Here is a 24,506-nt window from a genome sequence, read left to right as displayed (position 1 = left end):
GGGAGGGAGAAGCGCCAGGAAAGCGACCAGACACCTTTGGACAGGGGGTGGCGAGCGAGCAGAAGACGCGCGCGACGGCTGACCGCCCAGGCAGTCAGCTCCGGGTCGCAGGAGGGGAGCCCGGCCCGAGGGGTCTGCCGGCCGGGCGGGGTGGGACGTGTGCAGCCAGAGCAGATCGCGGGCTTCGTGAGCCCCTGGCCCGCAGCCGCCCGCGATGAGCGAGGCCAGTCGGGTGTGCTCCGGCTACTACAGCCTCAACCAGAGCTTCGTGGAGCCCTTCCGCTGCCCCCGGCGCGGCGAGGGGGCCACCCTCCTCTACTGCTGCGGCTTCGCCGACCTCAAGTACTGCTGCAGCGAGCCGGGCAGCTACTTCCCCTACAAGCACAGCTACATGTGGAGCCTCAGGTGGGCAGGGCCGGGGGCTGGCGGCCGGGGGTCTGGGAGGCTGCCAGGCGGACCACGCCGCGGGGAGGAGGGAGGGCGCCGCGGGGAGGAGGGAGGGCGCCCGCGCCCTCGCCACACGCTCGGATCCCTCCGCGGGGTCGGGGGGATAGGAGCCCCCAAGGGCGGGTGAGGGCCCTGCCGAGAGCCCGTTGGTGGCCACCGTCGTCCGGGTGAAGGTCGCGCTGTGGTTCTAGAGTTCTGAAACCGCCCGGGGACCAGGGCAAGGCACGCGCGGGAGGAGCGCAGGCGACTCGCCCAGGGCGCAACGGAGCGGACTGCTCTGCTCCCCTCCCTCCTCGCCCGGGGACCAGTCCCAAGCCCGCGGCTCTGCCGGGCACAGACAGACTCACAGATGACTTGAGGAGGTTTTCATTCTCTTTTTGATTTCAGTATTTGGTGCATTTGAATGGAAAGGGGCTCTTTTGAGACTCATTTTAAGGCGTTAACCACGGATCTGAGTATTTTAAGCCTTTCTGTGGCTGAGAAGGAATTTGCTGTATCCTTAAAAAAAAAAAGAAAAAGTGTGTGTGTGAGTGTGTATTTGGGCGCGCACAGGCGACAGGGCTTTATAATTTGCCCTTTCCGTTGATCTCACACTAATTCCAAACACAACCGGAGATCCACAGAGAGGAAGAGTTTCAGTTGCTATGATTACACACCGAAGAACCTTTGCAGGACACCCGCTTTTCTCAACGTCTGAGCTCTTTGGCCATTGCTAGAAAATGAAGGGACTTTCAACGGTGGTGTCTTTCTGGCCTCTTTTTCCCATGATGGGAATTTTATAATAATTAAATATTAATTTACTCAGTTGGTATTCACACAGATACTTTCATTATGAAGTGCTTCCCTCCCCTCCACTCCAAAAGACTGAAAACTTAGACTTTCATTCTTACATTGTGCCCGGAGAAAGAATATGGTGCTGAGGTTATAGGAAAGAACTGCCACACCACCAGAAATTGTTTCTGACAAATTAGCTAATGCCTGGGAGAGAGAAAGAGGCTGACTCTGCTAAGGACGAGGAAGACTACTTTTTCTCTCAATGTCCTAGCATGGTCCAGAACTTGGCACACATGCCAAGACCACAGCAAATGACTTTAAATCTTGCTTCTTAGAGCAGTAAAGTCATTTTTTTAAAAAAATGCATTGTAAGCTTCTAAAAAATCTCAAAAGGAATACCTACTTACCAAGTTCAACTACAAAGTAGGGTTGTGCCCTAATAGGCAATATCCCAGAAAATAATGACAGCTTATCCTTACTACTTGGGGAAGAAATCTGTACTGCACTGGGATATTATCTGGCCTTTTGGAAAGTGACATAGTAACGCAGCTCTGAGTCCTTGGAGGTGTTAATGGGGTGGCAGCACCTCTGAGAAGAGGCTGTCAACTCTTAAGTCAGACTCAATTGGAAAAGTGCCTGGGATTTTCAGATCCCTGAATAGTTCAAGAGTGACAAGCAGCAGAGGATAGAAAACCTTGCAAAGGTTTATGAGGGCACAAAAGAATGAATAGCTTGCTGGAGTCTTCATTCAGCACTGACAATGCAGCTCAGTTGCTGGGAAATATAAAAATCATTTCAACTGATGGCATCAGTTGGCAATGTAATCCTGGGGTTCTTCTTTAGTTATTAACCTCTGAGAACACAATGGGGAGGTAAACATTTAGAGCTTCAGTTCCCTCATATTCTTTGCTCTCTCCCCTAATTTAAAACAGTCCAAGTGTGAAAAATTTCCCTAATGTCACTAGCGTCTGTTCTGAGATTCTGTAACTGCTGCAGAGAGGTTCAGGTGTGGTACCTCCAGGTAAATGAAGTTGTCGAGTCGGAGAATTCATTAATGTGATGGCAGCTACAGACCTTTTCTCAGGGATTGAAAAGCAAACTGCCCTGTGGTGCTGGGAAGGAAAGATAATTCTCCCTTTTCTCTGCCCCACTCGCATCCCTTTTCCTCTTATAAATAAATCCCTAACATCTAAGGGTTCCCTTTGGAAACTTTCTTCAGGACCTAGGAAAATAACGCGTGTTGCACAAGGCTACACTCGAGTTCAGTAAGTTATTTATTGAAATGAATATTTTAGGAGATTCATAGAGCTGCATCTTTATCTGGAGTTTTGCATGCATAAAGTAACATTTCTAAAAGTAGAACTATGACACTGAAACAGTTTGTTAGGATTATGAAGAATATCTTTTTATAATAGAAAGAAGTGCCATGCTGTTTTTATTTTTCCTTCAAGTCATGTGATCTGGTTTTTAAATTGTGTATTAATACATGTAAAGCCCATACAATGTCCTTGAATTCAGTTAAGTTGATGGTTTTACTTTTAATTGACAATCACTTTTTCACTTTGAAGATGTTTTTAATAACCGGGTTCTCGTTTCAGAAATCTTGCCAGATGTCTGGCCCCCTAGCTGCCTTGTGAAGCAAATAATTAATTAAGTGGCTTATGTTCCCATATGTCTGTGTAGAGTCCTAACCCTTCTTGACACATAGAATTTACAAAAGTCAGCTTTGGTGCAAACAAGCATGAAAGAGTAGTTGCCAGAAGCAAGGAATCTACCCCTTGAAAGAGACGGCACCAAGTGAGGGCAAATTCCAATTTAAATGTGTAACTATATACTGACTCTGCCTCTCATTGGTGACTCAGACAGTAAAGCATCTGCCTGCAGTGTGGAAGACCTGGGTTCAATCCCTGGATCAGGAAGATCCCCTGGAGAAGGAAATGGCAAACCACTCCAGTACTCTTGCCTGGAAAATCCCATGGACGGAGAAGCCTGGTAGGCTACAGTCCATGTGGTCGCAAAGAGTCGGACACAACTGAGCGACTTCATTTTCTATATTGACTCTACCCAGAAAATAACCTAGCCTACACTTGTGTGCAGAGCTAAGGGAACTGGGCTGATTAGCAATAGACAAGCACAGAAATCTTTTGAAATCTGACTCCATGTCTTTGGCTCAGAAGGCAAACAACCTCTAAATGGCAAAGAGACTTTATCTTCTAACATCAAGCATAGTGGGATGAATTTAGCCCTTTGCTTTCAATTCTGTTCTTCCTCTCAAAGAAGGGACATACCTAGTATCCCTGGTCAAATTCTCCCTTCCCTCCCTTTTGGAACAAGTCAAATTTGTTAGCGCCCTAATCACTGGGAAATAGCAGAAGCTGAAAGGAAGCCAGGAAGATAATGAAGAAAAAGATCATTACCTTTCAATGACTAGTCCAATGATTGTTACTTTTCAGTGACTACAAACGGATCAATCATCAGTCACTTATCATTTACTTCCATTTATGAAACATTAACTACAAGCTAAATACTCTATTAAACACTTTTAAGTGTGCAGATCACTATGGGAAAGTCAACAGAAGTATCTGCTCTTGAGCAGTTAAAATCTAATTTTATGTCTTTACACACCCCCACACACATAGGGCTCATGAAAGTACATGTGTTTATATATTAGTCTTTCAAGATAACTTTCTTTTTTTCCAAGCTTCTTTTACCATTTGAAAATATTAAGTTCACAGGTTTGTGAAAACTATGTTATTTCTCAAATGATTAACCTTATACATAACTGTATCAGGAGGAATGATTATAAAGTGAGTGCTGAGCAAATATCAGATGTGCAATGCATTTTTAGAGAAAAGTACAAAGATTTCTTCTTTAATGCTAGAAGTCATTGGTGTTATGTTCTTTTAGAAAGGAAAACTTAAGACTGAACATGAACTTTATATAAATTTCATAAATGTTACTTTCCTTTAATTAAACTTTCTTCTTCTCTCTTGTAATAGTTATGGTTTTGTATATTAATACATGATAACTCCCATATACATCTCCAAAATAAAAGTTCTACACTTCTGGCAAGCATTTGTTTCAGTATTTTTGCAGAGGTAGATCCCTGGTGGCTCAGATGGTAAAAAATCCACCTGCAGTGCAGGAAATCTCTGGGTCAGGAAGATCCCCTGGAGAAGGGAATGGCTACCCACTCCAGTATTCTTGCCTGGCAAATTCCATGGACAGAGGAGCCTGGAAGGCTACAGTTCATGGGGTCACAGTCAGATATGACTGAGCTACTAAACACATACAGATTTTTTTCTATTCAATCTTTTATTAGTGAACCTAATCTTTCCCCTAACATACATTAATAATAGAGGTTTATTGGATTGAGATGTTCTTGAACCATCCAACTGTGTGACCTTTTACCTGTAATATGAATTCACGTGGTATTCTATGGTAATATTAACATACAAATGTATAGAGAACTACAGTAAGAATTTGATGGTAGAAAAAGGTGAGCTGTAGATCTCAATCATATACTGTTTATAGTAAAATATACATTGGTTATGGATGACTGAAACAAGAACTAACAATATTTAAATCTTTAGTTTATGTGCAAACCAGTTTGTATGACAGTCACAATGTTTTTTCTGTTTTCCTCAGCATTGGTGCCCTGATCGGATTGGGAATTGCTGCCCTTGTTTTACTTGCCTTTGTCATCAGCGTCTGTGTTCTTTGCTACTTATTTCTGTATACAAAGCCTCAAAGATTAGACACTGGCCTTAAACTTCAACACCTAGAGGCTGTTTCCACTCAAGGTAATCAGTAGCCATTATTTGCAACCAATTACCTGTGCTCTGTTCAAAGTAATAACCTATGCCTGGGTGGCAGATTATATACTTAAAATGAATGCTTTTTGAAAATTCAGTTTATTATGTGTCTTTATAAAAATTTATGTTGAATTAGGTCTTAATGATGAAACACCTCAAGATTGTGGTGGTTTGTGCTCAAGGAAAAAATAGCGGCAGGATGTAAATATTCTCATGAAAAATAATACATTGATCTAATAAATTCACTTTAAGTTATTTAGGTGTCCCTCAATTATAAAGGTTGTATCCTCTTGAAATTTTTAAATTTTGTTTTTTGATGGAGCCAAAGAAGTTAAATAAACAGAGGAACAAAATATCTGATAATTAATCCTCAGTGTTGCATTGCTCTAAACTGATTGGTCAGTGGTCAGTTAGTCATTACCTGTGTGCCCACCGTGTGCAGAATTCAGAGACATATAAAAGAAATTAAAAAATAAATAAAAGACAGTCTTTGTTCTTGAATAGATCACAGACTAGTTAAGCAATATGGGTATGTGTATGTGTGTGTATATTTGTGTATGTAGTGCAACCATAAATTACAAATGTTAAAACATAAGGTTTTTGGAATTGAGTCTCATTTTATCTTAATTATAAAGTGTAATACATGCTAATCATTATTATTATGAAACAATCAGAAAGAACTCGTAAAAATTTTGTGAATACAAATTTCTATTAGTGTCAGTTTAGTCAGTTCAGTCGCTCAGTTGTGTCCGACTCTTTGTGACCCCATAGATTGCAGCATGCCAGGCCTCCCTGTCCATCACCAACTCCCGGAGCTTGCTCAAACTCATGTCCATGGACTCAGTGATGGCATCCAACCAGCTCATCCTCTGTCGACCCCTTCTTCTCCTGCCTTCAATCTTTCCCAGCATAAGGGTCTTTTCAAATGAGTCAGTTCATCAGGTGGCCAAAGTATTGGAGCTTCAGCTTCAGCATCAGTCCTTTCAATGAACATTCAGGACTGATTTCCTTTAGGATGGACTGGTTGGATCTCCTTGCAGCCCAAGGGACTCGCAAGAGTCTTCTCGAACAACACAGTTCAAAAGCATTAATTTTTCAGTGCTCAGCTTTCTTTATGGTCCAACTCTCACATCCATACATGACTACTGGAAACGGACCTTTGTTGGCAAAGTCATGTCTCTGCTTTTTAATGTGTTGTCTAGGTTGGTCATAGCTTTTCTTTCAAGGAGCAAGCGTCTTTTAATTTCATGGCTGAAGTCACCATCTGCAGTGATTCTGGAACCCAAAAAAATAGTCTGTCACTGTTTCCATTTTTTCCCCATCTATTTGCCATGAAGTGATGGGACTGGATGTCATGATCTTAGTTTTTTGAATGTTGAGTTTTAAGCCAGCTTTTTCACTCTCCTCTTTCAGTTTCATCAAGAGGCTCTTTAGTTCTTCCTTTTTCTGCCATAAAGGTGGTGTCATCTGCGTATCTGAGGTTATTGATATTTCTCCTGGCAATCTTGATTCCAGCTTGCACTTCATCCAGCCAGGCATTTTGCATGATGTACTTTGCATATCAGTTAAATAAGCAGGGTGACACTATACAGCCTTGACGTACTCCTTTCCCAATTTGGAACCAGTCTGTTCCATATCTGGTTCTAACTGTTGCTTCTTGACCCGCATACAGGTCTCTCAGGAGGCAGGTAAGGTGGTCTGGTATTCCCATCTCTGGTATTCCATTTTAAAAGTGGTGATCATGAATTTTATTTTGATGTACATATTGAATATATTTAGCAAAAATTTAGACTATATATATTATATATATATATATTTAGAACAAGACACAGGTGCTTACTAACTTCTATTTGGAAAGAAAGTGAAAAGCTCTCTTCAAAATAATTTAGAAATTTCCTTCCCGTATGTCCCACTTTAGCTGAATCCAGAAACTTATGTTTATGGAGTACCTACTCCTCGACTTTCTCAAATACACCAGCGCTGCATGACTGCATTAGCTCTAGTTTTCTTTTCTGTAGGGATCTCAAAGGGTGCCCTGTGTCACAAAGCAAGAAGCCAAGATCCGTTTGGAGTTTTTCTGAAGCACTGTTTAGAGATTACATGGCCAAATTGACAGGTTGTTAGCTGAATTTAGTCCAATGGCTTAGACTCCATTTCTCCACAGGTAACATGAAGCAGTGGACTAGTGATTATCAAATAATCAAATAGTGAAATCAATTTTTGTCTCAATTGCTTAGACAATTTATAGTCCTTACATTTTATTGTGTGTAAGAATCACCTAGGGAGCTTGTTAAAACCAGAGATTTCAGACTCTGCATTTCAAAACAAATTGCTCCTCTTCCTGCCCTGATCTTTCTTTCCTACTGTCTATTCTCCACAGAGAAACCAGAGGGAGCCTTAGGTTACATCACTACTCTGGTAAAAATCCTAATTGCTTCCCATCTTTCAATAGATGGAAATGGAGCCCTATATGTATGGAGCCCTAACTGTGAAGTATGGGGGTTTGCCCTTTCCATCTTTATTTCTTGCATCTTATGTCCAGCCACCTTGGCATCTTTGCTTTTCCTTGAAAATCCTGCCTCAGGGCCTTTGCGCATGCCATCTCTGTACTCTGGAATGTTTTTCCCTCACTTTCACTTTCTTTAAATCTTTACTAAGTCACCTTTCCCCATCACTAAATCTGCATCTTTACCTTCAACATGTCATGCCCCCTTCCTGCTTTATTTTTCTCCTAAGCATTTACCAGTAATTTACTATGTATTTTACTTATCTATTGTCCAGTTTTTCTCTATTCCAACTAGAAAGTTCCAGGAAAGTAAGAATTTTGTCTTGCTTGCTCACTATGAGTCCCTAGTGCCTAGAATGGGCTTCCCAGGTGGCACCGTGGTAAAGAATCCATCTGCCAATGCAGAAGACACAGGAGACACTGGTCTGATCCCTGCGTGGGGAAGATCCCCTAGAGAAGGAAATGGCAATCCACTCCAGTGTTGGTGCCTAAAAAAGTCCATGGACAGAGGAGCCTAGCGGGCTACAGCCCATGGGGTCACAAAGAATTGGACACGACAGAGTGACTGAGCACACGGAGCCTAGAACACTTAACACGTGTTTACTGAGCACACGGCGCCCAGAGCACCTAACACGTGTTTACTGAGCACACGGCGCCCAGAGCACCTAACACGTGTTTACTGAGCACACGGCGCCCAGAGCACCTAACACGTGTTTACTGAGCACACGGCGCCCAGAGCACCTAACACGTGTTTACTGAGCACACGGCGCCCAGAACACCTAACACGTGTTTACTGAGCACACAGCACCCAGAACACTTAACAAATGAACTAATGAAGTAGCACTGCACTTCTGCTGTAGGCGATCAAAGGAGCATGTTTATTGTCACCATTACAGTCATCAAACATTCACTGAGTGCCTCTTCTATACAATACATTGTGCTAAATAAAAATTGTTTTTTCCTGATCTATCTCAGGGACTACTCCAAAATTTTATTCAAGCTGGCTCTGAGAGCCCAGCGACAGAATTAGTTGGCTTGTTGATCCTTCTTGTAGTCTTATGGCTCTTCAGCTAAGGAGACCCATTGATGTACTTCTTACATAGTAAGTTGAGGCTACTTGCTTGCAATGAACTATCCCCACTCTGCCCCTCTGAAAAACAGTTTATCAAGTCAGCAAATTAATTCAATACACTTTTCCTGAGTGATTACTCTTGGTAAGGCAAATTTTTATACAACCACTGCCTTCTGCTGCTTTTAAATTAGATGATTTGGGGCCCATTGGTTGATATTAACCAAGTAAGACATAGTGGAGAGCCGAAAACAAAATAGGTAATTCAAATGTTACTGGAATAGGAAGGAAAAGCAATTTATATTTGAAAGTAACTCTTCAAAGTTATAATTAAAAACCATTGCTGTACCTATTGTTAAATATGCATGCTTCATTCCAATGATTCTCCCACCCAGGGATAGATGCCAGTGTTCCAGCATGAAAAAACAAGACTTTATTCCATTTAAGGAATGCCTTTAAAGGTTAGGAACATAATATTATGTTTGTGTAATAATCAAGCAAGTAAAACTACCTCATAGAAAAATTGATTTCACCAGTTATCACTCCTTTCTTTTTTAAAAAATTTTTTTATTTTTTAAAAATAAATTTTGGCCAGGCAGCATGTGGGATCTTAGTTCCCCAACCAGGGACTGAACCCATGCCCCCTGCACTGGAAGTGTGGAGTCTTAACCACTAGACCACCAGGGAAGTCCCTACCACTCCTTTCAAAACCATCTGTTCTTAAGACTCAACCTCCCATTATTTTAATTTTTTTTAAACGTTTTAATTTTGTGTTGGGGTATAGATGATTGGGCTTTCCTGGTAGCTCAGCTGGTAAAGATCCGCCTGCAGTGCAGGAGACCCCAGTTTGATTCCTGGGTCGGGCAGGTCCCCTGGAGAAGGGATAGGCTACCCACTTCCGTATTCTTGGGCTTCCCTGGTGGCTCAGCTGGGAAAGAACTCACCTGCAGTGCGGGAGACCTGGGTTTGATCCTTGGGTTCGGAAGATCCCCTGGAGGAGGGTATGGCAACCCACTCCAGTATTCTTGCCTGGAACATCTTCATGGACAGAGGAGCCTGGCGGTCTATAGTCCATGGAGTTGCAAAGAGTCAGATGGGACTAAGCATAGTGCAACCAAGCTGATTGACTAACAATGTTGGGATAGTTTTAGGTGAACAGCAAAGGGACTCAGCCATGCATATACACGTATCCATTCTCCCCCAAACTCCCCTCACATCCAGGCTGTTACATAACACTGGGCAGAGTTCCCTTTGCTATATAGTAGGTCCTTGTTGGTTATCCATTTTAAATATTGCAGTGTGTACACGTTAATCCCAAACTCCCTGACCTTTCCTCACATCCTTCCCCGCTCCCCACTGTTGGCAACCATAAGTTTGTTCTCTAGGTCTGGGAGTCTCTTTCTCTTTTGTAAGTTCATTTGTATCATTTCTTTTTAGATGCCACACATCTAAAAAAGTTCAGTTCAGTTCAGTCGCTCAGTCGTGTCTGGCTCTTTGCGACCCCATGAATCGCAGCACGCCAGGCCTCCCTGTCCATCACAAACTCCCGGAGTTTACTCAAACTCATGTCCATTCAGTTGGTGATGCCATCCAGCCATCTCATCCTCTGTCGTCCCCTTCTCCTCCTGCCCCCCAATCCCTCCCAGCATCAGGGTCTTTTCCAGTGAGTCAACTCTGCATCAGATGGCCAAAGTATTGGAGTTTCAGCTTCAGCATCAGTCCTTCCAATGAACACCCAGGACAGATCTCCTTTAGGATGGACTAGTTGGATCTACTTGCAGTCCAAGGGACTCTCAAGAGTCTTCTCCAACACCACAGTTCAAAAGCATCAATTTTTCGGCGCTCAGCTTTCTTCACAGTCCAACTCTCACATCCATACATGACCACCGGAAAAACCATAACCTTGACTAGATGGACCTTTGTTGGCAAAGTAACGTCTCTGCTTTTTAATATGCTATCTAGGTTGGTCATAACTTTCCTTCCAAGGAGTGTCTTTTAATTTCATGGCTGCAGTCACCATCTGCAGTGATTTTGGAGCCCCCCAAAATAAAGTCTGACACTGTTTCCCCATCTATTTGCCATGAAGTGATGGGACCAGATGCCATGATCTTAGTTTTCTGAATGTTGAGCTGTAAGCCAACTTTTTCACTCTCCTCTTTCACTTTCATCAAGAGGCTTTTTAGTTCCTCTTCACTTTCTGCCATAAGGGTGGTGTCATCTGCATATCTGAGGTTATTGATATTTCTCTCAGCAATCTTGATTCCAGCTTGTGCTTCTTCCAGCCCAGCGTTTCTCATGACATACTCTGCATATAAGTTAAATAAGCAGGGTGACAATATACAGCCTTGACATACTCATTTTCCTATTTGGAACCAGTCTGTTGTTCCATCTCTGGTTCTAACTGTTGCTTCCTGACCTGCATATAGGTTTCTCAAGAGGCAGGTCAGGTGGTCTGGTAATTCCATCTCTTTCAGAACTTCCCACAGTTTATTGTGATCCACACAGTCAAAGGCTTTGGCATAGTCTATAAAGCAGAAATAGATGTTTTTCTGGAACTCTCTTGCTTTTTTGATGATCCAGTGGATGTTGGCAATTTGATCTCTGGTTCCTCTGGCTTTTCTAAAACCAGCTTGAACATCTGGAAGTTCACAGTTCACATATTGCTGAAGCCTGGCTTGAAGAATTTTGAGCATTACTTTACTAGCGTGTGAGATGAGTGCAATTGTGCAGTAGTTTGAGCATTCTTTGGGATTGCCTTTCTTTGGCATTGGAATGAAAACTGACCTTTTCCAGTCCTGTGGCCACTGCTGAGTTTTCCAAATTTGCTGGCATATTGAATGCAGCACTTTCACAGCATCATCTTTCAGGATTTGAAATAGCTCAACTGGAATACCATTACCTCCACTAGCTTTGATCATAGTGATGCTTCCTAAGGCCCACTTGACTTCGCATTCCAGGATGTCTGGCTCTAGGTGAGTGATCACACCATCGTGATTATCTGGATCATGAAGATCTTTTTTGTGTAGCTCTTCTGTGTATTCTTGCCACCTCTTCTTAAACCTTCTGCTTCTGTTAGGTCCATACCATTTCTGTCCTTTATTGAACCCATCTTTGCATGAAATGTTCCCTTGGTATCTCTAATTTTCTTGAAGAGATCTCTAGTCTTTCCCGTTCTGTTGTTTTCCTCTATTTCTTTGCACTGATCGCTGAGGAAGGCTTTCTTATCTCTCCTTGCTATTCTTTGGAACTCTGCATTCAAATGGGAATATCTTTCCTTTTCTCCTTTGCTTTTCACTTCTCTTCTTTTCACAGCTATTTGTAAGGCCTCCTCAGATAGCCATTTTGCTTTTTTGCATTTCTTATATAACCTCACATTATTTTAATTTATAGAATTGAGATGTTTGGCAGTTTGAATGGCCTAAAGGGAAACATGTTTTTGTGCATATACTAAAGCTGACTTAAGGCATGGAACTTTTTTTGTTTCTATAAATGGCTGTAGCATTACAGAAGAAATAGGCCCAAAATGGAGTCCCTTGTGCTAAGCGCAGCAGCAAACCAAAACTCTATACCTAACTGCAGATTCAGTCTCTCCCAGGAGAGAAATTTTAAACCTATTGGTCTGGAATTTCCTGATCAATACTAGTGAGGTAAACTGCAGGACAGGGTGATTTTACCAGAAAAAAATCTTTTCTTTTGTTTATGATTTCCTTATCCTATCCCCCTCTTCCTATAAAATCCTTCATTGCCTGCATCATCTCAGAGCCCCCTTCTACTTGCTAGGTGGGATGCTCCCAATCCATGAATTGTTGGATAAAGCCAACTAGGTTTTCATATTCACTCAGCTGAATTTTGTTTTTTAACAATAGTCCAAGTCTAAAATAGTCTAATCTTGGACTATTTTGCCAAGATTTTTCTTTCAGGTATCTTTATTCTCTTGGGGTTCATTATTTTTAATGTATACAATTGAAGGCTTTATACATTTTGAATTGATCCTGAAAATAGCAGGTCTCTGGTACTGACTACATGTAGAGTTTAATTTGGCGACCTACAGGCTCACTTAATACAGAAGTACTATTGCTAAGCAATTGATTGGGCTTTAAATTGTGTCCCATAATCATTTTCTTTCTTTCTAACTTTTGTGTTTTGAGTTATACCTGTATCAAATGCTAATGTTTATAAGAATACCATGGTTTGTAAATTATACTGTGTAGGACAAAGAGTTCTGGGCAAAGGATGACTGTGTGAAGGACATCTTTCTGAGTAGACACTCCTGGGATGAGGGCATAAATTGTGGAAGAATTAATGGTTAACAGGGGAGTAATTAAAGGGATGGTTGTTTTAGATTCTTGCTTCTCAAACTTTTCCATTGGAGAATCCTTAAAGGTAGATAAGAAAGGAATGGTACTGCCAAAATTCCAAGGTTTCCTTGGAAAGTCTTGCTTTATGAGCTTGAAATTATTTGAAGATGCCCATTATACTTTTTAAAATATGGTAATTTTTAATTTGATTGCAAATATAATGACTTGTTTTATCTAACAATAACATCATATCCTTTCCATTTCTGAGTAAAATTGATGCTCTTGGAAGATAAAATATATTCATCCTGTGGCTTTGAGTATCCATTGACACTCTAGGGTTGTGGAGTGTGGTGGAGAATCAAGGAGAGGGTCCTTAGAAGCAGAGTTTTTGATGAAAATGAGAAGAGCAGAGAATAGAGCTGCTTGACACAAAATAATATTGTTGTATAGGAATAATAGACAACTCCAATTACCTATTATTTGATGGTCTCTTTTGCAAAGGCAGGCAATATAAATGGAAAAGGGTAAACAAATCAGCAGTAAGGTACAGGTTGTCTAGGAGAGAAACAGAAATTATATCTAGAAAACTGAGAAAGCAAAGCAAATTTGACAATCACATATGCAATTATTTGTTCTGCTTGTGAGCAAAGTAGGATTTGGACCAGCTCAAAATGGTTTGCTATATTTCTTCTTAGAAGGCATCCTTATGTGCCCAGGAAGAAAAAAAAAAAACAAACTTTCTCTTAATGCACTTTCTTATTAGGAGAATTAAAAAATATAGAAAAACTAGCAACTTCATCCATGATCCCACCACACAGAGGTAACAGATATTAACAGTGGCGAATATCCTTCACAGATTTTTTTTTCTATGTATCTATAGATACATGTATGTATAACAAAATGGGGAAAAATGAATCCTATAACATGGGTTTTTTTCCACTGAACAATACTGACATCAGTGTTTGCCAATAAACACCACTTTTAATGATTCCATTTTATTACTTTGACGGAGTGCTATGCATTTTTATTCTTTTATTTTGACATAGTTCACACTTCCAGAAAAGTTGCAAGAAGTATAGAAAAGGTAGTATACCTTTTCTCAGCTTTACTAATTGTTAATACTTTGCCTCATTTCCTTCAAACTTGACTTTCTTTTGATGTATATTTTCTGAACCATTTGAGAATAATTTGCAGATATCATGCTATTTAACAATAAATATTTCAGTATGTGTTTCTTAGGAACAAGAATTTTTTTCTTATGTAATCACAATATATTTATCAAAGTCAGGAAATGTAACAGTTATATAGTAATATTATCTAATCTGTAGTTCATATTCAAATTTTGCCAATATCCTTAAGTAGCTATTTTTTTCTTATCTAGGATCTAGTCCAGAGTTACATCTTATAATTAGTTATCATATTTCCTTAATCATTTTTTTTCTTTGTCTTTGAAACTTTTTGCCATTACCAAGTAATTTGTTGGGAGGTATGAGAACATCCTGTTCCTCCTTCAACTATCACACGTGGTTCTTGACTAAACGTTTTCATTCAAAATACAAGATAATTTCCAAATTATTATGATGATAGCTGTAAAATAGTGATTTTCTAGCCTCATCATTTCTTCTGTTTATTAGTTGTTATTCTACTACAAGGAAGAGCTTTCCCTTTTCCACCTATTTATCTATTAGTTTATTAATATCAGTGTGGACTCAGATCTTTATTCTAAAATACTCTATTACCATCATTGTTTATTTCAATTCATAAATTATCTCAGATTCGGTTTGTGGGAGCCCCTTGAAATTGGGTCCTGTGTCCTTTTGAAATATGTACATCATTTTTTGAGGCTTTTTTTTTATGTCACAAAATGTTCTCAAGCCTCCTGTACTTTTCCTTTTTCCTGTGCCAGCCCTGAAGTCTGCTATTTCTCCAAGAAGTCTGATTCATTTTATTTGGGAATGGTGTTTAGAAACCAAAGTCTGAGTATATCACACTTTATTAAATTATTGACTTGGAACTAGCTTCCATTTTTTTTTCTACTAATAATATACATATGCATTGAACACTGAAGTATTTTCCTAGCATAAATCCCTAGGAAGGGAATTGCTGAACAAAGCTTTGGTACAAATAAAAGGCTTTGGATACAAGTTGCTAGCTGTCCTCCAGAGAAGCACTGTTTCACAAGTATTTTTATTTCAAAAGATATATATCTTACTAATTTCACTGAGGGAAACCATATAGTGTTTTTAAGCTGATATAATTAGGAGTGAAGGCAGAAATTTTAATGTTCACTTGTCATTTTTTTGTGGTATATTGTTGCTCATATTCTTATACACATTTTTCTGGGGGGGGGGTGTTCATTTTTCTTTGCTTTATAGGAACTTCCCATACAGTAACTAAATTTTTTTTTTTTACATATAATGTAAGTATTTTTCATAGTTGTTGCCTTTTTAACTTTATATGTGACAATTTTTCAACTGTATGTTTCTCCTTTTGTGATTTCTCTCTTTAGTTTCTTTTTTTAAAAATTAAATAATATATTTTTGGTTGCACTGGGTCTTCATTGCTGCTGGTAGGCTTTCTCTAGTTGCAGCGAGCGGGGGCTACTCTTTGCCGCAGTGCACAGGCTTCTCACTGCAGTGCTTGTCTTGTGGAGCACAGACTCTAGGTTAGTGGGCTTCAATAGTTGCAGCATGCGGGCTCAGTAGTTATGGCCCATGGGCTTAGTTGCTCTGTGGCATGTCGGATCTTCTCGGACCAGGGACAGAACCCGTGTCTCCTGAATTGGCATGCAGACTCTTATCCAGTGCACCACCAGGGAAGTCGTCTCCTTTTAGTTTCACACTCAGGAAGTTCTTGTGTGCCTAGCGGCTCAGTCGTGTCCGACTCTTGCGACCCCATGGACTGCAGCCTGCCAGGCTCCTCTGTCCATGGGGATTCTCCATCTAAGAATACTGGAGTGGGGTGCCATTTCCTACTCCAGCAGGAAGTTCTTCCCTCACTCTAAGATATAAAGATATTCAGCTATATTTTCTTCTAATACATTTCTTTAATAATCCTGGAATTAAATTTTTGTGTTAAGTGTGAAGTAGGGATTTGCCATTATTTTTATTTTACAGATAATGAGCCAATTGTCCAAATATTCATTGGGAGATCTTTTTCTCTTGTCAATTTAAAATGTCACCTTTGCCATAAACTAAATTATTATATATACTGGGATCTGTTTTTAGATGTTCTATTCCGTTAAACTTATCAGTCTGTTTATTCTCAAGTCAGTAATATACTTTAAAAATTATTGTAGCTAAATGGTTTAATATCTGATTAGGCACGACTTTCTCTTCTTTCCCATTATTTTTCAAAATTACACTGTCAGGTTTTTAAAAATCAAGTGGTATTTTGATGGGTTGTACTAAATTTATAGGTAACTTTGTAAGCTATTTTTCTTAGTAGCCTTAATACCACTTCAACCAAATTCTGCTCAGAACACTTACTAAATTATGATGCCAAATTATTTTTAAATGCTATTCTTTGTTTCAAAGAGATTTTAAGAACTCACTGTGACCTCAGTAAAAGATGAGGTAATTTGAACTCAATGGCAGCGAAGGACACTTGTGTCTCCTGAAGGGACCTTTCTACTGAAAATAATGAATCTGGAATTTCCTGCAACTCTTTTTGCTCCGAGAATGTAGAAAATCAAATTGCTCAGTAGAGCGACTGCTACTTTTAGCAGTTGTGAGTCCTCCTCAGGGAGCAGGGTTAGGCAATGCTGGCTGATACTGGAACCAACTAGCAAAATAGAAGCCAATCTCTCACTTTGAAAATTCATTTAAAAGATTTAAAATATCAGCTAAATTCTCTTGTGAGCCATGCCAGTCATCTATGGTTGAAAGAATCCAACAATGCAGAAAAGAAAAAAAGAGTCCAATTGTAGAAAAAACAGAGTAGGAAAAACATTTCTGGAGAGAACTGAGTTCATTCACTGTCGTAGGAGCAAGTCTAAGATTTTTTTCACAATGAATTGTTAACTGTATTTTCATAAGATCCATATGTGTCCTCCAGGGGAAGGCAGAACACTGAAGAAGGGAGTGGTCAATAGATCACAGGGTCACGAGGCAAATTTTGCTCACTTCACCATTTTCCTTAGATCCAGTTTTGCGGTTCTGTGCATTGTATTAAATTTGAAGGGAAAAATGTCCCCTCGTAAATAAAAAACACCTCTAGGATGCAATTTAAGATTGCTTGTTTCCACTAGAAGAAAATGCAAGATGAGTTGGGTGGGAGAGCTTTCTACTAAATAATATGAGTCAGCTGATTTGTCACCGAGGCTGCTATAGGGCGGCAGATTGGGGGGTAATGCAGAACCTGGGGGGTCACAGAGTGGCAGAAAAGCTTCATTACAGTCCTGCCAGACAGCCCGGAGATAAAGACCCACAGTGGGGCCCAGCATTCTTTTGATATTTTGAAATGGCCGGCAAAAGCAGAATTCACAGAAAAGTTTCAGGATAAATGGACCTCTGAGGAATGGTTCTGAAAATGAATGTAAAATTTAACTATTGTAGAAAAAAAATTGGCCTAGTTTGTGACGAGGATAAGCGGAAAGATTTTGATGAATTTAAATGGTGAATTTGATTTGCTTGATGAACTGAATTTAAATTTTGGCAAAGGCCAAAGCTTTAATTTAAATGATGGGCTGAGAGGCGTAGGATTAAAGGAAGGTTGAGATTTAGGGATGTTGACCACACTGAAGAAAAGAATAAACATGGGACATGAGCAGCAGAAAGGACAACTAGTGTCAACCCAGGAGAGGACAGGGATGTTGGATCTTTGCAGTTTGCACTCAGGTAAAGAAAAGAAGAAATTAAATAAGAAAAATCCTTTATGTGTAACAAATCCCTTGAGAGCCCAATGGTATTACAGACTTCTTATTTAAAATTTAATCCATGTTGTAACCTTGTGACAGAAGAGGCAGCTGGTTTTATCTATTTGTTGATTAAGAAGGTAGTTTCTGTTTATTAAAGGGCAACTACGAAAAGGCGAAAAGGAAAACTAGGAAAAATAAGATTTTTTTCTCATCTCTCTTTTAAAATCATTTCAAAGGGATGCAGTTAGCTGGACTCTGATCTCACTACAAGCACAGTCCCACTTAACTGCAGTTGCTTTTTCCATAATATGCCCAATTATTCTAACTTACCAGAGGGATATACATTGAAAGCACCTTTGATTTTTAGAAGATGCAGGTTTGATCCCTGGGTCAGGAAGATCACCTGGAGGAAGAAATGGCAACCCACTCCAGTATTCTTGCCTGGGAAATCCCATGGACAGAGGAGACTGGCAGGCTTCAGTCCATAGAGTTGCGGAGTCAGACACGATTGAAGTGACTTAGCACGCACACACCCACACAAGCTGCACCAAGAGAGGGAACACCAGGGTGTTGACTTCCTAATCAAAGCTCTTGCTTCAAATGATGTCAGTATGGTGTTTATATCAAATCTTTTCTTATTTTCTCATGTAGCAAATCAGTTTGGCTAGTGGAACTGCCTAGCCTTAAGGAGCCAGTCTAAGAAGTGGTCTTTGTACCTGCATTGGTTAAAAGGATCCAGTAGCCAAGGACATAATGAACCAGGGCTGGGGAACAGGGGGGTTTACAAGTTCTAGCCGAAGGAAAATCTATAACACTGGAAAGTGTTTTGCAAGCCTTTAAATCTCAGAGGGCAGTAGATAGTTTAGATAAATTCTTTCGGTTGTTTCCAGAAAAACACATAATGGAAACACGCTGACAGCTCTGGAGGTGGCTTAAGGGAGAACCCCAGGCTAAGGGATTCCTAGAGAGAAGCTCAAATTAAGGAATTAACTTTCTGAGTTTAATCCTCATAAAAAGCAAAAAACCCTCTTATGTGACCAGGTAGAAAAACCGTCTTGAATGTCTCACTAGAATATTAGGAAGTTAAGTGTGTAAAAAGCTTAGGAAACATGAAGGATTTGAATTAACCAACATTACAGTCCTCAGACTTTCAGGACTTTGACTAAAAGGTTCAAATTTTAGATGTTTAAAAAATGCTGGAGAGGGAAGAGGAGTAACAGGCACAAACTATTATGTATAAATAAGTGACAAGGACATATTGTATAGCATAGGGAATATAGCTAATATTTATAATAACTTTAAATGGAGTATAATCTTTAAAAATATTGAATCACTATGTTGTATGCCTAAAACTCACATGATATAAATCAACCATACTTCAACAAAAAAGAAAAGAGGGGCTTCCCTGGTGGTTCAATGGTAAAGAATCCGCCTGCCAATGCAGGAGACATGGGTTTGATCCCTGCTCCGGGAGGATCCCACATGCCATGGAGCAACTAAGCCCATGTGTCAGAACTACTGAGCCTGTGCGCTAGAGCCTGGGCGCCGCGGCCACCGAGTCCATGTGCTGCAACTGCTGAAGCCTGCACTCCTTAGAACCCGTGCTCTGCAACGGGTTCTCACTGCAGTGAGAAGCCCATGTACCTCACCTGGAGAGTGGCCCCACTCTCCACAGCTAAAGAAAAGCCTGCTTAGCAATGAAGACCTACCACAGCCAAAAATCATAAAGAAAAGAAATGCTTATATCAGATGCAAATTCTGCCCAGATAATATGGAAAAAATTTATATTTTAAATCCTTGGTCTTTTTAAACTTTACCTGCTGTGATACTATGGAGTACAAATGATGCTAAACCAATAAAAATAAACCTACAAACATTTCATTTTCCAAATGTATATAAGGCAAATAGTTTCAAGGGTGTGTGATATATACACGCATATATATAAACTTAGGTAATGGGATATACATATATATATCATACATACATACACCCTGGAGAGAGAGAGAGAGAGAGAGAGATATCCCATTCCTTAAGTTTTTAGCAGTTACATTTGAATCTCAAATATCCTTTAAAGTCTACCTTGCAAATAATAGTCAAGAATCTATCAGGTCATCAAATGTCATGCCAGCTTCCCCAACTACATTTATCTTAAACAATTTTGCTGATTGGGCAAAGAGCTACTTGCCAGGCTAGAAAATGTGATTACAACAATTAACTTTTTGTTTAAAAATCAAATTATATAGTCAAAACATTATGATTGGATGTTTAGAGACAGAACATTACTTTACTTAACACCAAAGAGTTCAGAAGTAATGAAATAAAGTCCATCTGTTGTAGGCCCCACATTTTAAACTTACGATACTTCAATGTTAGCTCAGCGAATGCTGCATGTTTCAGGCATATGGGTAAGATCTAAGAGCTGGAGTGAGACATTATCCTTCAAAACTTATCAGTAACACTGCCCCTTAACAACTCACAGTGGAGGATGTCCTCACTGACTCCAGAGAGTAGTCTATGTAATTACTTGTAAATGGGCAAAGCCAGGCAGTATGAACTCACTTAAAGGTGAGGCTCAGACTTATCTAATGTAGGAAAGTGAAAAAGTCATGTAAGAAGACAGACTAGATGGCAAACAGTAGAGAAAAGCTACTTCTAATAGTGAAATCTCTTGACTAGTGAGTCTCCCTTCCCCTTTAGGTAGTTCTGGAGCAGACTTTCTAAAATTTAAAGGCTAAGTAAGAGTTATTCAAGTAAAGAAGAGAGTTAGGGACACCAGGCAGCTGGAAGCATGCAAAGGCTTGGGGCAGAGACAGCAAGCGAGCAGGGCAAGTCTGGGAGCCTGTCAGTCAGTATCTCTGTATGTCTGAAATGCCAAGTACAAGGAAGGGAATGGGGCCAACTGAGCCAGGAGAGGGAAGCAGGGCTGATCCTCAGTCTAAATAAGAAATTCAGATTTGATCCTAAAGGATTTTAAGTAGGGAGAAGCTGTTACGAGGAAATGCTATATGAGCAATAACTATTATCATATTGCTTGATAGTATCGCACCTTTTCTCACTTAACAGTTTATTCAATATAACATTAACAGAACATTCAATATAATAAAAAATTTCTTAGAAATCACTTTTTCAAATTAAATGGCTGCATCATACTTCACTACTATTGTTAAGATACTTACATTTTTTGGTATTGAAAATAATCAGTGAGTATCTTTATATATAAATTTTAGAGCTCATCTCTCATGGATTCCTTGGGAACTTCACATTAAAATCACAAGGTCTGAACACTCTAGACTTAAAAAATAAATGTACCACTTTACATTCCCATTGGGCTGTCCCATTAGCCCAGCTTTCTGGGGCCCAGCAGGACATCCCCCACTATGGGTTGATTTCATAGACCAACACTCAAAGGGGCAATATTATTTATAAGTCTTGAAAAATGATGTCTCGCTACAGCTAGCAGATGTTGCCCATTGGCCTGAAACATGCATAGCATCATTCTCTGGGCTAATATTAGAAGTATCTTAAGTTTAAAATGTGGGGCCTTGAGTGGTACCATATATGATTTTATTACTTTTCTTCTGAATTTTTGTGACAGTAATATAGATTACTAATATAGTAAGTATAGATTACTTACTCTTAGCCAAGAAAGATTACTTTTAATTTGCTCCTCAGACATGAAAAATGGTATTATTATGTTTTGAATTTACATGTCTTTCTGACTAGTAAGATTGGAGATGCAGTATATCTTTTGTCCATTTCTGTACCAACTAAGAGATGTCAATGTCTTACATATGGATGTGTAAGTCCCTGTTATGGTAGACATGAATCATTTGTTCTAAACATTTCTTCCCAGTTGACTTTCAGCCTTGTCTTGTGCAATCTACAACTTTAAAACTTTTTACTATGTCACACTTTCAATCTTATTATTTCACTCAACAAACTTATTCAACACTAGCTACATGCAAGGCAATTTTCCTGCATCATCAGTGAATAAAATAGTAAGAGATCGCTGGCATGTGGCGCTTACATTTTAGAGGGAGGAGACAGATAATAAATGAGAAACAAAATAAAAAGGTAAATTATAGTATATTAGAAGATCAATACTATGGGAAAAATAGTAGAGAGCAGAAGGAATTGGGGATGGGATGGAGGGAATGTAGGTTGTAATTTTAAATACAGTGTTTAGGTCCCGTTGAAAAGGTGACTTTTGAGCAAGGATTTAAAATTAAGAGTTACCATTCAGATGATCTGAGGGAAGAGCATGCCAGAGTGAATAGCCAGTGCAAAGGTCTCATGGCTAGAACATGCATGAAAGTCTGATTAAAGAGGTAAGAGTGAGAGTGAATGAGAGGACAAAGAAAAAGATGAAGTCAGGGATATTAATGTGTGTGTATGAGAACATGTAGGTCATTATAAAGACTTGGGTGAGATGAAGGGTTCTGAGCAGAGGATGTGCTTTATGTTTCAAAGGATTACTCTGAGTGCTGTGCCCAAAATAGAACAGTGGTAGTAGTGAAGGTGGTCTGATTCTGGATGTTATTTTAAAAGTGTAGTCAACAGGATGTTAGATGAATTGGTGGTGGGGCTGAGAGAACAGGAGCAAGGCCGACTGGGGTTTTAGTCCTGAGCAACTAAACACACGGAGTTGCCAGCAATCGAGAAGATGAAGACTGTAAGAAGTTTTTTTTTTTTTTTTTTTCCTGGGAATGATCCAAATATCAGTTTTGGACGAACTTGAAGATGTCTATTAGATATCCAAGTGGAGATGGCAACTAGGCAGTTGAGTCTAGAGTTCAGGAGAGGTATGGGTTAGAGATATGTATCTGCGAATGATCAGCAGAGATAGTGTTAAAAACTGTGGGACAATTGAGACTTATTAAGGGAGTGAGACAGTGACAGGAACCCATGGCTGGAGCGCACAGGCCCTCCTCAGCCTGGAAGAAGAAAAGGAACCAACAAGAGATAACAGGAAGGAGCAATGGTGACACCGGAGTGAGTCGAGGAATGGTGGCATCTCGGAAGCCAAGGAAAGCACATGCCACTGATGGGTCAAATAAATGTGGCTCGTGAAGTGGACTGTGGGTTTAGCAACAGGGGGTTGGTGAATAGCACCATCTGTGACTTCTTGCACTGCCTTCACCTATTTGTAAATTTTAAAAATATATTTAAATTTGTATATATTGCTGAAATACATATTATTTTCATATTTAATTTTTCTACCACTGATTATAATAATCCATTTCTTCACTATGAGCTTGTTAGTCTAACTTCTGATGAGCAAAGATCCATATTACTCCACCCTTGAGCATTCTGGACTCATTTACATAAACTGAGTTAATGGGATTGTGGAACAAACGTGTGCTTTTTAAATGTTACATCTAAACTCATTACAACGGCAAAACCTTGAGACTGTTGTAAATTATGACGGACTTTAGCTTTGTTCACTTCATGCATAGGGACAGTCACACTTTTACTAAGCAACCCAGAAATTGTTACCTTCTGATCAAAAGTGTACTTTCCTCCATGGAAGTGTAGAGAAAGAAAGGTAAGCATGGAAACAAAATCCTTACTTTTGTTACTGAAAATTTCCCTTATTTGACCTTTAGGAGAAAATGCTCAAGAACAACTCTGCAATGATTCAATTCTTACTCATCCACAGTGCTTAGAGGACATCTTATTTCCAATATTCTAAGAAGTTTATTTTTTAAGGACAAATTTTAAAGTAAAATTTGATGTCATAATTTCAAATAATTATTTCATTTTGTTTTGTGTATTTATTTGCAGGCGACTCAAATAGAAAAAGCAAAGTCCCCCGTTCAAATGCAGCATCAAATTCAACAAATGAAACGTTCTATGAGGCTGATGATATAATTCAAGAAAAAACAATGGATACGACACAAATCAACACTGCTTATTGTTAAAAATCCTGTGTTGTAAAAGCTCACTGGAGAGATGGAGCAAAAAAATAAAGAGTGCACTTCAAATACAGTTTGTAATAATACTTTTCAAAAATTTGCCACACACAAAGCCAGACACAGTCACAGTTTTGATCATTCAGTTAATTTATTAAATATCCACTAGGTTTCTGGTAGATTTCCACATGAGTAAGTTTACTTTTATTTGCTAATTAATGTTTCTACATTACACGAAATTATGCTAACATTTCAGGAGAAATTATACAATTTATCAGTAACACAGATTAGCACACCTATGTCAGTGAGGAACAATGAGAAGTTTATGTCATATTACCAGTATTTCACAAGTTTCTCATTCTTGGAGGCAGTTATTTTTATAAGAGATGGTACTGGATAAGGTAAATCTCAGAGAGGTGGCCTTATGAACGAGAAGTGGCATGTTCTTAAGTCTCTTAGAAATCAACCCATGCCTTTTTCAGAGGATTTGCTGAGCACACAATGTATTATTGCCTTTATAAAAACTAACATTCGATAACAAAATATATCATCATGTATAATCTGCATGATAAATATTTTCTGTATACCAAGGGGTAATAACAAAAATCCTTCACTGATAAAGTTCCTAAGGAATTTGTAGAATGAAAGTTATAAAGCAAACAAGTTACTTCTCTGGTCCCACCTAAGTCTACTGCAGTAATACCATTTAGACATCTAGAAATAAAGCTACAGTTTCTGCAAATTAAACCTGCTTTAAAAGATTTTTATTCATAAATATGATTTCTGTTATAAGAATGGAGACCTGGTCCTATAATGGAATTCAATAG

The 24,506-nt window shown here is 39.4% G+C and overlaps 1 protein-coding gene across 1 annotated transcript; it reads left to right on the top strand.

The window, feature by feature from the left end:
* The first annotated feature begins 214 nt into the window (after positions 1-214).
* Positions 215-23,688, top strand: SHISAL2B (shisa like 2B). Its single transcript, XM_061129444.1, has 4 exons — positions 215-405; positions 4,870-5,024; positions 13,276-13,278; positions 23,552-23,688. Exons 1-4 carry the CDS (start codon positions 215-217, stop codon positions 23,686-23,688), a joined length of 486 nt encoding a protein of 161 aa, XP_060985427.1.
* The last annotated feature ends 818 nt before the right edge of the window (positions 23,689-24,506 follow it).

The sequence above is a fragment of the Dama dama genome, chromosome 25, assembly GCF_033118175.1.
Source record: "Dama dama isolate Ldn47 chromosome 25, ASM3311817v1, whole genome shotgun sequence".
In the NCBI taxonomy this organism is placed as follows: Eukaryota; Metazoa; Chordata; class Mammalia; order Artiodactyla; family Cervidae; genus Dama; species Dama dama.
Note: the sequence above shows the minus strand (reverse complement) of the source record. Positions and strands in the feature narration are given on the sequence as shown.